A 13,138-nucleotide genomic window follows, 5' to 3' on the forward strand; every position below is an offset into this window, starting at 1 on the left:
AAATACCCCACCTTTCAGAGTACGCTAGAGACGATAGTCCTTGTAGGGCCACGGATGGGGCTCTGAATGTGCCACGGACAGTATCCGTGCTTCCCGAAGTTGATATGGAGAGACACGTTGTTCTGGTAAAAACTTTAGATGTCCGGTCCACGTGGAAAGAAATACAGTACAAAAATTACTTGCTCCGTTACAAAATGTGGTACATTAATTGTCTGGCGCGCGCAGAGGTGCAGGCAAAGAGAACGAAAGAAAGGGACTGGGAAGCGATTGGTTGTCCGGTAGTTAGTCATCTCGGGAAGGCGGCCGGATCAACGCAGCTTGTTCTCCCTCGCTTAAATCACAATCTAGACAGCTCCTTTAGGACTTGGCATAATGTCAGCCTTGTACCCAAATCAAGGAACGGTCCAATTGAGAGTCCTTCTGATAACCGGGTACCTGGGCCGCTAGGGGACCACGGCCATTGGACTGGCTGAACAGACTAAGAGACGGATTTATGTCGGCTGGTCCCAGTTCCTTTGGGACCGTAACAAGACTTGAATGAGAAAACAGCAAGCGTTGGGCCAGCCTTGCACATAACCCACCCCCGGAAGCGCCGAGTTACCTGGATAGAAATAGTTCACGAACGATCCCACCGGCCATGTGGAGACCCTAGCGCACGTTGAGGGTCCGGCATTGATAAATGCTATTAATACTGCTCTACATCTTGGCATCCGAGCACAGTCCCACTCGACTTCTTAGCACGATTTGGTATCCTTAGGCGGTGTTGCTTTCACCGGTAAGCTCCGAATATTTCAGGTATTTGATTAAACGATCAGATGAGAGATACAATTTTGCATATCCAAGAAAGAGAGGACAGGGAAATTCCATATTGGACATGGAAAACCAATGTGTGCGTCAGGTTGCAATTTTGTCGAGCACGATTTCCTCCTTCCTCCTTCGAATCATGACCTGGGCCAACGGATCAGCATTCATAGAAAGGCCATATCTCCTAATCTGAGGAGCCGGACCGGCGGCGGCCTTCAAATCGTACTTCAGCAAAATATGGCACAAAGCAATCTTGGCCTCGTTAGCAGCAAAAAACCGACCAGGACACGCATGCTTCCCCAATCCGAATGCCATGTGCTCTGGCGACGGTGACACCAACTGAGCAGAGGTCTCGTGGCCAGGAACCTTGCGCAAATTTAGGAATCGATGTGCGTCAAAGGTGTCAGGGTTCTCGTAAAATTCCGAGTTCCACATTCTCTCATTTGCCACTAGCAGATATGAATCCTTGAGAATCTTTGTTCCGTCACTCAGCTGAATGTTATCGCTGGCCAGGCGTCTCATTGATGCTTGCAGACGTTAGTTTGGGAGCAAGTAATAGAGTCCTTCGCTTACTGATACTGATCGGTTTCAGTCGCTGCGATTCCTTCAGCATACTGTCCATTAGCTGAAGCTTATACAGGGCAGTTTTCTTCCATCCCTCGGCCGAGACGACAGAAATCACTTCCTCTCTCATCTCCTGAATCAACTCCTCGCGGCCACAAAGATCATATAGGGCCTGTGTTAGCATATCAGACGTCGTGTGGATTGCTGCGACTGAGAACATCAACTGCGCCACGGTCGGATCATAGGGACGGCCCTTGGCACTTTCTTCCATCCACTCCATGGCATCGACGTGCGGTTGGGGTTTTCTTCCATCTCTGAGGGCCGCCTTTTTTTCCACTCTTCTCTCTTCAAGTACTGGTGCGATTATACCCCTGGCTTCTTGAAGTTCGTTCCTGAGCCTGCGACAATCTTCAGAGAACCACGCGGCGACACGGCGCAAGATCCTTGGCCACATCCTGAGTATTTCTGCTGCACGGAATGAATCCACCGTGTAGTCCACTGTAATTCGTAGCCAGTCTGGATTGCGGCAGATCTTGTCGCCAAGGAAGACTTTGGAAGAGAGCTGAGCCACGATCTTGAGTACGCTGGTCTTGAGGGGGATGGTATGCCAGCCTGAGAAGCAATTAGTTTGTCCGCAATAGATCTGAATATATAATCATTTACCAAAATTGTTTGACCAGTTGCTTTCAAGGGCAACGGCCATTTCCTCCGTAAGAGGCTTTGTAACCTGGCCTTTTATATATCATTAGTGCGAATCCAGGTGCCGCAGAGGCAGTACACACCAAGGGCCTGGGTCAACTTCATTCGCACTGCATCCTGAAAAATATGATCGCTTGAAGAAGTTTCCTTAAATGGCTCGAATCCCGGGATATAGGTGTGAAACTCTTTCCCCATGGCCTTGCCAAAGCTCAGCGCGGGGTGGCTACGGATTTCGTTTGCGTACTTAGGCGACAGGACGATTCTGCATCCATTATCTGATAAGAGGCGGAAGATATTCGACTATGTGAGTTGTTAGCATTGTTTTGGGGTAATGGTTTTCCGTCGTAAGTACTTTTGCTAGACCCGCCTCGATCAAACCGCGTGCATTCGTGACGAACTCCGTTTTGGAGCTTTTATCGCTGACCTCAAGTTTTTTCTTGGGATTAATGAGAGGAAAACTAGACGTTGAAGGATAAATGTAAAGAAACAATAGAGGACTAAGGAGGAGAATCCCACATAGAGCAAGTGGTTCGGGACGATCGAGAAGAAACATCGTCAAATGAGTTGTATATTGACAAGCCCAAACTGAAGATAGAAGATGAGCAGGATAAAACGATGGGACTTTCCCTCATATTTCTAGAGGAATACTATCTCTCTACTAAATTATGGAGAAAATCGTTATGCTCTGTGCACGTTCATAACTTGGAGATGGATGGGCGATCAATCGGCCAGCTGCATATCAATATAGGACGGTTATTGGACAGCCGAAAGTGATCAACATTCTGGGGAGGTAGTTGCACAACGTTTCACTGGTGTAGAGAAATACTATCCCCAATACGTGAACGGGCAATGATGTATTACGTATTGTTGAAGAAAGTCATCTGATCATTCCTACTAGGTTCCCCGCCGAAATACAACGTGTCTCTCTGGAAGATGTCATTTGTCATACTTAGCACATTAGTCCCGACACCATCTCCCTGACGATTGGTTTACCAGGGTCTATAGCAGGGATACAAGTGTAACTCTCTACGGTAAACACGTCGCAAGACCTAGTTTAACTCTAGGAAGTCCGAAGGGGAGGGTAGAGAGGGTGAAAGTTACTAGCGATATGGGTAAACGTCATTTTGGCCTAGACTCCTAGGAATATTAATAGGTAGTAGAGCGGTTACCCCCGGAGCAGGAGAACATACTAGAGGCACGACGAGAGTGGAAGGGGGTGAGCAACGAGATGAGCGCTTAGGTTACTTAGATCCCTCTCAGAGGTCGCCCAGAGTGCTTAAGGAGCGGCTCACCCCGTGTTCTGAGAGCCGATCGCTACCGGAGGCGGCAGTTATCGTCACCAATATTCCTACTACTACTACTACTAGCGCTACTAATTGTCTTAGGTCTTCGTCGGCTATTTTACAGTATCCCAAATAAAGCCAAAAGATATAGCCACGTGCCATCTAGCTCCGAATCTCCGGCAAATTTGTAATATATTGTGAAAAAATCGACGACTGACTGAACCTCATCACGAAATTATCAAATACATAAGAGCCATTCCAGGTTAGAAATCTCTCACCACCTACGATAACGTCATCGACATGGCGTCCGAGATTCTCAACACAACGCAGACGCAGATCCGGCAACAAATACAACCTCCTTCAGCAATCTTGAGTAACGTTAAAGCGAGTAAGCAAAGATGGAGAAGGCCATCTTATCAACTGCTTCAAGGAGATCTGACTGAGCGCACTTAAGCTTGGTAGGTGTTGATAGCATCATTTAGGGTCGAGTCCAGACTGTTTTTGTTCTGTGTGGCGTCCTGGGCGCAAGTCGGGACGTCATCGATGATACTAAAGGCAATGGTGTCAACGCCGCCCTCCAAGGTTCGGAGCACTGAAGCAACTGGCTGGGTGAACGGGGTCAGGCTAAGAAGACCGTGTTTTCCAATAACAGTCATCAGAAGTTGTTGGTGAACCGTAACGAACTAATCTCGCTGTTAGTGTCGTCTACTGCAGGATCTGAGTTTTGGCAAAAGTAACATACGCTTCGGAAAGAGTTGCAGACGGCTTCCTGCTCAGTAGCGCTATAGGAAGGAGGCTCCTGTCGCTTCTTTCCAACAACCTGGTCCATGATATTAGCAATATCCTTTTGGAAGTCTAACATGTCATTAAGACGAACCTTAATAGAGCGCTTTGCTCCTCCAAGAATCTCACTCGGGTCTTGGATAATTTCTTCAAGGTCTTCGAGACATTCCTCAATTTCCTCAACATTCAAGCATTCTTGACGAGCTTTCAGAGAGCGCTTGCTCTCGCTGTTGTCGCCGCCGTTCATGGCAGTGATATCATTCGTAACAGTCTGAATGATATCTTTGAAATTGTTGATCATTTGCTAGAAGACTAGTCAGAATTATACAGTTGATTGACCCTGCCGAATACTTATAGCAGTTGAGAAACATACAGGAGCAGTGCTGAAGAAGTTTGTAATAGAAATGCTCTCAGCGATATCGTTGGTACTAGCCGAGAGCTCGGTGATTTGATCGATGTTGGCTGTCATTTGCGAAGCACTGACCGAGGCGGAGGCGGAGGCAGACAGGCCTAGAAGGGCGAGAATGGTAGGTTTGAAGTGCATTTTGAAAAATTTGGTCGGTTTTGGGAGTCAAATGAAGATATTGGAGCTTGGAGGTTGATATCTTGCTCGTAGCCCGGATTCCTGGACCTTTATATAGTTTTTTCTTTGCTTCGAATCTCCGCCATAAGTACGTTATTCAGATCGCCCAGAACAGCCTGGTTTTAGCATCTAGAATTGTCAGCACTGCCACGTAGTAGTGAATGCAGAACTATTGATCTCGCTAATGTGCCGTGATGTGATTGAATCGCTCCGAAAGGTAATCTGTTTTGGTGATCATGAGCGTGAAGTCAAAAACAAGACGAGGATCTTGACAAATGTTAGGATCGGAACTATCCCTAGTGGGGGCCGATCGGTGTTCATTGCAAATGGAATCAGAGTTCACGGTTCTTGCCGGGTGACCAGTTCAGGCAGAAGATTGCCGGTGATTGCAGATCAGGGTTCGAGCGGAGATTAGCTTCACGAGGCTGCAGCAGCGCGTTTTCCTCACTGGGCGACATAGTGTCGGGGCCGGCCCGAGTTAACTTCCCGCCTCATCGGATGACCCACTTGGATTGAGATTGATGTGATGGCAATGCTTTAGTGCTATCCCGTAGGCCTTCTGGACCCCCTTGTGGAGTAACTATCACATCGTGCTTCTCCTAGTTGTGCTGATCACAGTTCCCCAGCAAGCCGTGCCTTGATTTTTCTGCCGCTGATCTTCCGACGCCATATCTTAAAGCCCGATGGGTTCTTTTTGGTACTGACATCCTCTTACAGTAAGTCAAACCGAGCGGGGTCTTGATCGGCCACTCATTACCCAAGGTGCAATGGCGAAATGTGGTCAAAGTCAGTAGATTGAAGACGTCTGGCATTCTGAGTGTAATCTGGATATCTCTTTCATAGTACAGAACGTATAAAAAGCGAAATGGGCGCACAATGCTAAGAATGTCCAAAAACAAAAGCAGTGTCGTGTCGAACCAATTTTTATTCATGGTTCCGCCATGAATACAGGTCGACACAGTACTCTAGTATCCTCTGTACTCCCCTCTTCTCTCCACATTGGATTCCCCCTCAGCTCGCCACATCACATTAACATGTCACAGAGAGGTCAAGGCACTCTTTAGCTTCCAACGTAAGTGCGACTAAGCGAAATGGCCGGGGAACAAGCGAAAAGCATTTGTAATATGTCCAATTGTTTTTTTTTTTTTAAAAAAAAAAACTGACTCAAGCGATGTTCCGCCAGAAAGTCCGGGTAATAGGCATAGATTAATGCTTTGCATATCGGCCTGAATAATGGAAGGGCAAGATGTTAAATGAACGAGACTACGTCAGTAAGTCCAAGGCCATCCACGTTCCCTTGTTTGATTAGGCAGCAAAAACGTTCTGAATTAACTGCTGCTAGATCTTCCCCCTTAGTCGCGAATTATTTGCAGGCACAGAGAGTGATTACATTCCATCTAGTAAAGAGACAGCCAGGGCTATCGCAAGACAGCGACACTTCATTCATGGTCATCAAGCTGTGCTCTAGCTTTACATACTCACAGTTAAGACCCAGGGAGGGCATGAAGGTACTCGAATTCATTCCGTGCCTTTTTATCCTTACGTCCCAATTTAAAACTGTCAAGGGAGACCCTGGAATAAAATCACGTGATGCCGTGTCTTAGGGCTGAGCGCCATCCAAAAGCAGACTCGCATTTGACGACAAACAAAGAAAACGCGATGCCCCCAACCGTTCACATCGCTCATACTGATCTATTGTATCTAGATCCATGATATTGACAATGAGGACAGCTAACCTCACGACAGAACTTCCTAGGGGTTCCTGGTAGCTCTCCCTGTCGGACACTGTCATCCGAACCGTGCTTGGAGACTCTCAAGGACAGCCCTACCATGCCGCACAGAAAAAATAAAAATGACAGAATTCCAGAGCGCCCTCCAGTGTACATATTCTCCGAACTTGAAACGAAGTGACGTGGAGCGAAAGCCAGATCCACAGGAATACTTGCAACACACCAACACATCCCTTCAAGTGATTGGCGGCTACCTTCAGTCTGGCATTCCGGTCGATCAGTCGGATCATCTACTTTCCAGTTCAACGGACCAGTCCTCGCTCGGGCCATTTTCGTAGCTTGGATTCTTCCCAATGCCCGCCCCTCGGAGGGTGCATTCCAGCCCCTCCAGCCTACCTTATTCGCGTCGACGCGCTCCCTGAGCGAATGCTACCATTGAATCCCCATTTAATCCTTCCAGACCAGTCAAGATTTGCCTGTTAACTTTTTAAATGCTCACTGATTTGCTCACGTCGTTTATGAACACATATTTGCCCACTGGCCGTCGGTCCTCAAGCAGTGGCTAATAGTTTCACGCTCTCCACACTTGTCTATAACCAATTCTGCGTACTGCAGTAGCGGAGCAGCGGTGTAGCTGTCCAACAGCTCGCCTGTGTGTTCCATCAGGACCTACAACTATGGCTTCGGGTTTCTCAGCCACGCCGCGGAAAGAGGGCAGCTGGACCAAGTTGGTGATCTTCGCTGCGCTTTATGCCTTGCTCCTGGAATCGGTCGCGCAATGGGTGCTGGTGCTCTACCTATATGGCAAAGGCTTGGTAGATTCAAAGATGACAGTGAGCGTCGTTCTGGCTTTGGTCGCGGTATGATGTCTCCATATTCCCCCAGTCACGGCCTGTCACTAACCTATTCCAGTCCTTTCTCTCGATCCCACTCGCTGGGTTACAAAGCCTTGTTGCCTGGCAGTACAATAAGATTGGTGGATTTGGTACCCAGAAGAGTGTGCTGCACAATCTCTGCACCTATTTCTACCGCCTGGATCTCATGGCCTGGCTAGCAACAAGCGTATCTGGTCTTGTTGTCGTCGCCCAGCAGGTCGATTGTCTCCCAGGTGGCACTGACGCCAGTATGTGGCGAGTTGGTCTTGGTTGTTACTTCCTTCGAGCTTCGGTGGTTGTGTCTGTTGTTTCGTTGTATGTCATATACCCTCGGGTCATCGAAGCACAAGCTAATTGTTATCAGGGTAACTGTGTGCACTATCTACTGTGCAAGAGAGCTCTGTGAGCGACCATACGACATTTCACTCATTGGGATTTACACACGACAGCCAACATTGCGAGATGACAGCATCTTTTCCGGCCACAGCTGGGATAGCGATGAGACCCTCAAGAACGAGATTCTGAATCTGTGCCGCCAACATGACGGCACAATCAGGGGAGAGTGGTGGTCGCCGGATCCTCTGGCCGCCAAAGTAAACTGCCATCCTAGTATCCGCCAGCCTGCCCCGGTTCGTCTGCGGCCTCAGCTACACCTCAACACCGATCCTGGATCCGAGTGCGGCGAGATTGTCCCGTGCGGCACGACCGTGTCGCCCGACGAGAACTACCCACATATTTCCCCTGGTGGTCAAAGTGCCGTTAGCGGAATGTACCCGATCTCGCGCACGTCCACTCTCATGGTATCGCCAACCGGATCCGAATCTCGTGGCTTGATCTCTGGTTCATCTAGTGTGCCGAAGGTGCCAGCAATCCCGGAGCAGTACACCACCAAGCACAAGAGGGGAAAGTCTTCCATCTCATCCTTCAGACGGTTTTTGCCAAAAGCCTTTCCACTCTTCCTCCCCTTATCACTGGACCCTCAGATCCGCGCTCTAGCCGATCCCAACGCTGCTTCAGATGTCGAGAAACAAGTGGCCACGCCCTCAATCGCGCCACACAGTCGTTCTGGATCCGCGGTGCATCATGCTACCCAGACATCCCCAGATACGCCGGCTACTCCAACTCGAAATGATGCCAATTCAAAGACCCAGTCCTTAACCGCTGTCCCCGACAGCAACGAACGAACCATGACCATGAACTCCGCCGATGCGCCGGAGGTCGTGCCCTCCGAGATAACCCCAACCGTCAAACGATCCCAAACAGCTTGTCTCGCAGCCCGCTCAATCCACCACCCCCACCACCCTAACTACGTCGCTGGGCCCCCGACCAACCCCCAATCGCCAGCCCAACCCGCCTTCTCAGCACGAACCTACTCCCTATCCTGGAGACAGCAGAGCGGCACAGTTCAAATGGACCGATCCATGACCCGCAGCAACACCCGTGCAACAACAGCTCTCACCCAACCACCCCATCACCACCACCCCCAACATTACATTCGCGGCAGCACCAGCGCCTACCCCTTCGACCAAACCCTAATCCCACGCCACACCCAGAGCCAGCACCACCCACCGCCGCACTACATGCCCGACCCGCGCAGGCGGGTCCAATCCCAGCGCCATTTCGATGCTAGCCGTGTTGTTCCTGTCCCGGGACCCATCCCCGGTTTCCCAATGCCTCCCGTTGCAGCTGCGCCCCGCCGCAACGATGTCGAGGTAATCTACCCCAGCTCCCGTAGACCGCGAAGCACCACATTCGGCGCTATAGGAAGTGTCGGCCCGCTGAGCTGCATCATGGAGTCAACCTCTACGCCGCGCGCCTCGGCAGATGAGTCTCAGCTTTCGGCCTCTGCCGATGCGATGCGCACATACCGTGGTGCGAACCGGACCAGTTTGGGCTTTTACTAACATGCCTGCGTTGGGGCAGAGAAGTCTGCCGGACAGGCTTCTTGCGAGGTGGTTTCGTTCTTGTTTTTTGCTTGGATAAGGTCAGCGGGCTTGAGCGATACGACTTTTTATTTGGAGAGAAAAATGAGAGCTTAGATGATGTGGATGCATTGGTTGTTATTCGTTAGTTTCTTGGCTTTTTTGTTTTTTTGCGCTTGACTGTCATTTCAGGTTTCCCATCTTAGATAGTTTGAAATCAGATACCTGCATTGGCTACACTACCTAGATCGGAAGTATGCCAAAAGAGATTATTGTCGTTGCACGCAGGGTAGAGTAATTCAGAGAAGACGACAAGGACGTCCAATGGAATTCAGTCTATTCCCACAGCGAAGAAACACAATGTGCCAGAAGTCAGTCCGAGATACATGCAACCACCCAAAATCAAATTGATCAAACACCAGGTCATCCACAGGCCTAAAACCAAACCAAAACTCCCATTCGTAGACCCATTGAAGCACCCTAAACGTCACAAAACCACACAATGCTATGCCTTGTTCTCACCACTCCGAGACCGATGCTTGGAAGCGTACTTATACCGATACGCCTGACCCTGCTTCGCATCTCCCCGATCCGCATCCCTCCTCCGGCTCTCTTTCTCTTTCTCTTTCCCGTCAGATAACGCACTCGGACCCTTCCCCATTTCCTTCTCCCCCCAAACCTGGAGCAGGGCTTTACCCATACGATCCCGTTCCTTGAGAAGTAATTGTACGCGACGCTCCCACTCGCGCTCGCGCCGATCGACTGACATCGCTATGCGTTGGTCCACAGCTGCGGCGGACTCGTCTTTCGCGGCGATGATGCACTCAAGGCGCTTAGTTTCTGCCTTGAAGGAGCGGCGCAGCTCGGATTCTTGGCCAGAGGATGTGACGCGCATAGCGCTTAGTTCGGCCTGGAGTTCGGCTTCGCGCTGCTCCGCCGCGGTGAGCAGGCTGCGCATCTTGCGCATAGACTCTGCGTGAGAGGAGCGCAGGGTCGTGATTGCGGTGGAGTGTGCGGTTTGTAGGCTGCGGAGCTGGGCTTGGCGTGACGCATCCCGGTCGGAGGCTGGTCCTCCGTGCGGCTCGGGATTGGTGCTGTTGCGGGCTGTAGCAGGCGTCAAGGGAGGGCTAGGTGGCTGGGGGTTTTTATCTTCTTGGAGGCGGGCGGTGGTTTCCAAAGATTCGGCATGTTCTTCTCTTGTCCGGGTGAGTTCGTGCTGGGCATTGCTGAGGCTGGCCATAAGCTCCTCCACCCTATGAGTGAGTCGCGAGTTCTCTGCCTCGATAGTCTTGATCAAAGTCTGCGTTTCAGTCGCTTGATCCCGTAGCCGGCTGACTTCTGCATCGGCAGCTCTCTGGGTGGCCTTTGTCTCCTCGAGCTCCTGTTCGAGCTGCATATTCTCCTGGTGCAGTTGTACGTCCTGTCCGTGGAAAAACTTTTCTTTCACGGGAGATTCAGGTGGGCTATTCACACCCAAGTCCTTGATGAGATCGAGGATCTCAGTATAGGTGTTACGCTCTGCGTCAGGCAGATCGGCAGCCGCTGCCTTGAGGGCACTTTCTTGAGCGGACATGCGGGACTGCACGCGGGTGAGATCGGCCTCTAACGTGTGGTTCTTCTCTTCCAAGGGTCGGTTTTTGTCCTCCAGTTCGGTGAAGCGTTCTTCAAGGTCGTGGTATTCGGCGTCAATGCGGTCCACCTCCCTCTCCAGCTTCTCATTCACCAAAGCCTGATCATCCATTTGAGCCTTGAGCTCATCGATCTCGGTGTTTTTCTGCTGCAGCTGCACTTCCTTTGCCCGAGTAACTTCTCTTAATTTTGCAACTGTATCATCTAGGGTAGCTTCTCGTTTCCGCAGTTGCTCTTGGGTCAGGTTGAGTTGTTGGCGCAAGTGCGCAATAGTCTCCAAACGCTCGGCGTCCAGGGAGTTCTGCGCATCCCGATTCTGCAGCCGTTGCTGCATCGTCCGTACTTGTTGTTGCAAAACTGTCAAATCGGAGCCGTTGCTCGACCGTCGCAAAAGTGCTTCGTCACCTCCTTTGGCTAGCTCTTCGTCCAGAAGCTCGGTCTTGCGCTGCAGTTCGGTTTGAAGGTGCCGGATCTGCTCGCCAGCTGAGGCAGCCTCGAGTACTCGTCTGCGGTTCCTCTGCAGTTTCTCGTCACGGTCCTGTAGAGCATTTTCCAATTCTGCGATCCGTTGACGTAGGCCCTCCTCTCGGTCACCCGCTGCCTGGCTCGATGTTGTTGATTGCTTTCGGACGGAGGGTGACCTCGGCTCCTCTTCGATGTCCTCAAGATGGGTTGAGTCCCTTGCCAAAGCGCTGCCGCCGTGCAGAAGATGCGACGGAGTTGACATATCAACTGGAGGACCAAACTCGCTGTATCCACTAGAGTCTGCTTCATCCTCAATGTCGGGTTGTTGTGACCGTGCAGATTGTCGCAAGCTTGACTTGGCAGTAGCGGGTGCTTCGTCGTCCCCTCCCATGAGATATTTCTCCATATTCGCAGTGAAGTCATCCGGTCCACCGACGTCGGACAGATTATCACCCGTATCATCTTTCAACTCCGGCAGCGGCCGCGCGTCTGCGCCGAATTGGCCGCTGGGGAAACGGCTGAAATCCAAGGTGTAGCCGGCGAGACGGTCATCCAAATCCGAGCCCGAGGGGCTTCCAGGCGTTCCCGGACGCGATCGTTGCTGCAGCTCATTATCGGAGTGATTCGCGTCGTCACCGTCACGGTCTTGGATGTTTTCGTCGGCTGTGGAGACGCGCTGGGGGCTGTCAGGGCGGAGAGGAGATTCGGCAGTCCGGCTTGAGTGGTTTTGGGGAGGAGACGATGGCATGAAAAGGGGCGTGGCGAGTGTGGACTGGCCGATGGTGTCGTGGGAGGTCGGGAAGGGCGAGGTATAGCCGGTGTTGGCCATGATGGCGGACGCGTTTCAGGTCGGGGATGATGTAGGAAGGACTGGCAGGGGGATGTGTGGGGGGCAGATACAGGGGGCAGATATCTAGCGGAGGGCCATCCTCAGCGATCGGATAGTTATGGGAGAGGAGATTCGTGAGGATCATGATTGAGGGTCAACAAAGAGAAGAAGATGACCGCGCGTTGGTGCCTTATCAGGCATCCATGTTTACTCACTCTCTACGCGCACATGTTCACACTTCTTAACCTTCTTTCATTCGAACACTTCTGTATAATATTAGGCACACGTCTTCCACTCCTCAAATCCCGGAGGCACAACCGATGGTTCAAACGAGCGCCCTGGTCTCTCCACCTCTCGCGCAGCTCTCTCCTGTTCTATCGCTTCCTTCTTCACAGCACGCCCGCCCTTGGACGCAATAGCATGCTGTTTCTTTGGGTCCATGTCATGAAACCCACCCCCGCCGCGCGACTTGCCACCCTTCTTTCCACCCCGGTGGCCGATCTCTGATAGCTCTGCGCGCGGCCGATTGGCAAAATTGCCTGGGTTCGGGTGGTGATGGTGTTCGGGGTGGTGTGGGTGCGCTGCAGTAGCGACACTGCGTCTCCCGATACTTTCTAGACGGATAAGAAAACGCGACATGGTAGGAGCTGGGTGACAGAAAATGATTTCGAGAGCTGTTGTTCTTGGGCTGCGGTTCTTATACTGTCCCGGGGCTACTCGTTATTGCCTCTCCGCGAGTCATCGATAGCCATTGAATGCCTAGATTGCTTCGATGGCTTCTATGGGTCCGTTATTTCTGTTCATCATTTGCTAACCGACCATCAGTTTCATTGGAAATCGCCAGCAATAGGGCTGACAGAACTGTTATTCGCCGGGGATGCAACCCGACGCCTCTATTTTGATGTCATTGTCCAACGTCACGATCCATGGTCCTCGTTTCTATGGATGAGTTGGTATCCGATGGCGATTGAT

General features: G+C 51.1%; 4 protein-coding genes across 4 annotated transcripts; 1 reads left to right on the plus strand and 3 right to left on the minus strand.

Annotated features, from left to right (window-relative positions):
• Positions 1–894: 894 nt before the first annotated feature.
• Positions 895–1,648, minus strand: PFLUO_LOCUS5594 (uncharacterized protein; the record flags this gene model as incomplete). Its single annotated transcript, XM_073783054.1, has 2 exons — positions 895–1,331; positions 1,378–1,648. 2 exons carry the CDS (start codon positions 1,646–1,648, stop codon positions 895–897), a joined length of 708 nt encoding a protein of 235 aa, XP_073639648.1.
• Positions 1,649–3,799: 2,151 nt separating this feature from the next.
• PFLUO_LOCUS5595 (uncharacterized protein) lies at positions 3,800–4,677 on the minus strand (the record flags this gene model as incomplete). Its single annotated transcript, XM_073783056.1, has 4 exons — positions 3,800–4,033; positions 4,093–4,170; positions 4,228–4,437; positions 4,507–4,677. The coding sequence occupies 4 exons, from the start codon at positions 4,675–4,677 to the stop codon at positions 3,800–3,802; spliced, it is 693 nt and encodes a 230-aa protein (XP_073639649.1).
• Positions 4,678–7,123: 2,446 nt separating this feature from the next.
• On the plus strand, positions 7,124–9,225 carry PFLUO_LOCUS5596 (uncharacterized protein; the record flags this gene model as incomplete). Its single annotated transcript, XM_073783057.1, has 3 exons — positions 7,124–7,306; positions 7,359–7,636; positions 7,686–9,225. The coding sequence occupies 3 exons, from the start codon at positions 7,124–7,126 to the stop codon at positions 9,223–9,225; spliced, it is 2,001 nt and encodes a 666-aa protein (XP_073639650.1).
• Positions 9,226–9,748: 523 nt separating this feature from the next.
• On the minus strand, positions 9,749–12,166 carry PFLUO_LOCUS5597 (uncharacterized protein; the record flags this gene model as incomplete). The annotated part of the gene is made up of 1 exon (XM_073783058.1): positions 9,749–12,166. The coding sequence occupies one exon, from the start codon at positions 12,164–12,166 to the stop codon at positions 9,749–9,751; it is 2,418 nt and encodes an 805-aa protein (XP_073639651.1).
• Between the last annotated feature and the right edge of the window lie 972 nt (positions 12,167–13,138).

The sequence above is a fragment of the Penicillium psychrofluorescens genome (genome assembly GCF_964197705.1).
Source record: "Penicillium psychrofluorescens genome assembly, chromosome: 3".
In the NCBI taxonomy this organism is placed as follows: domain Eukaryota; kingdom Fungi; phylum Ascomycota; class Eurotiomycetes; order Eurotiales; family Aspergillaceae; genus Penicillium; species Penicillium psychrofluorescens.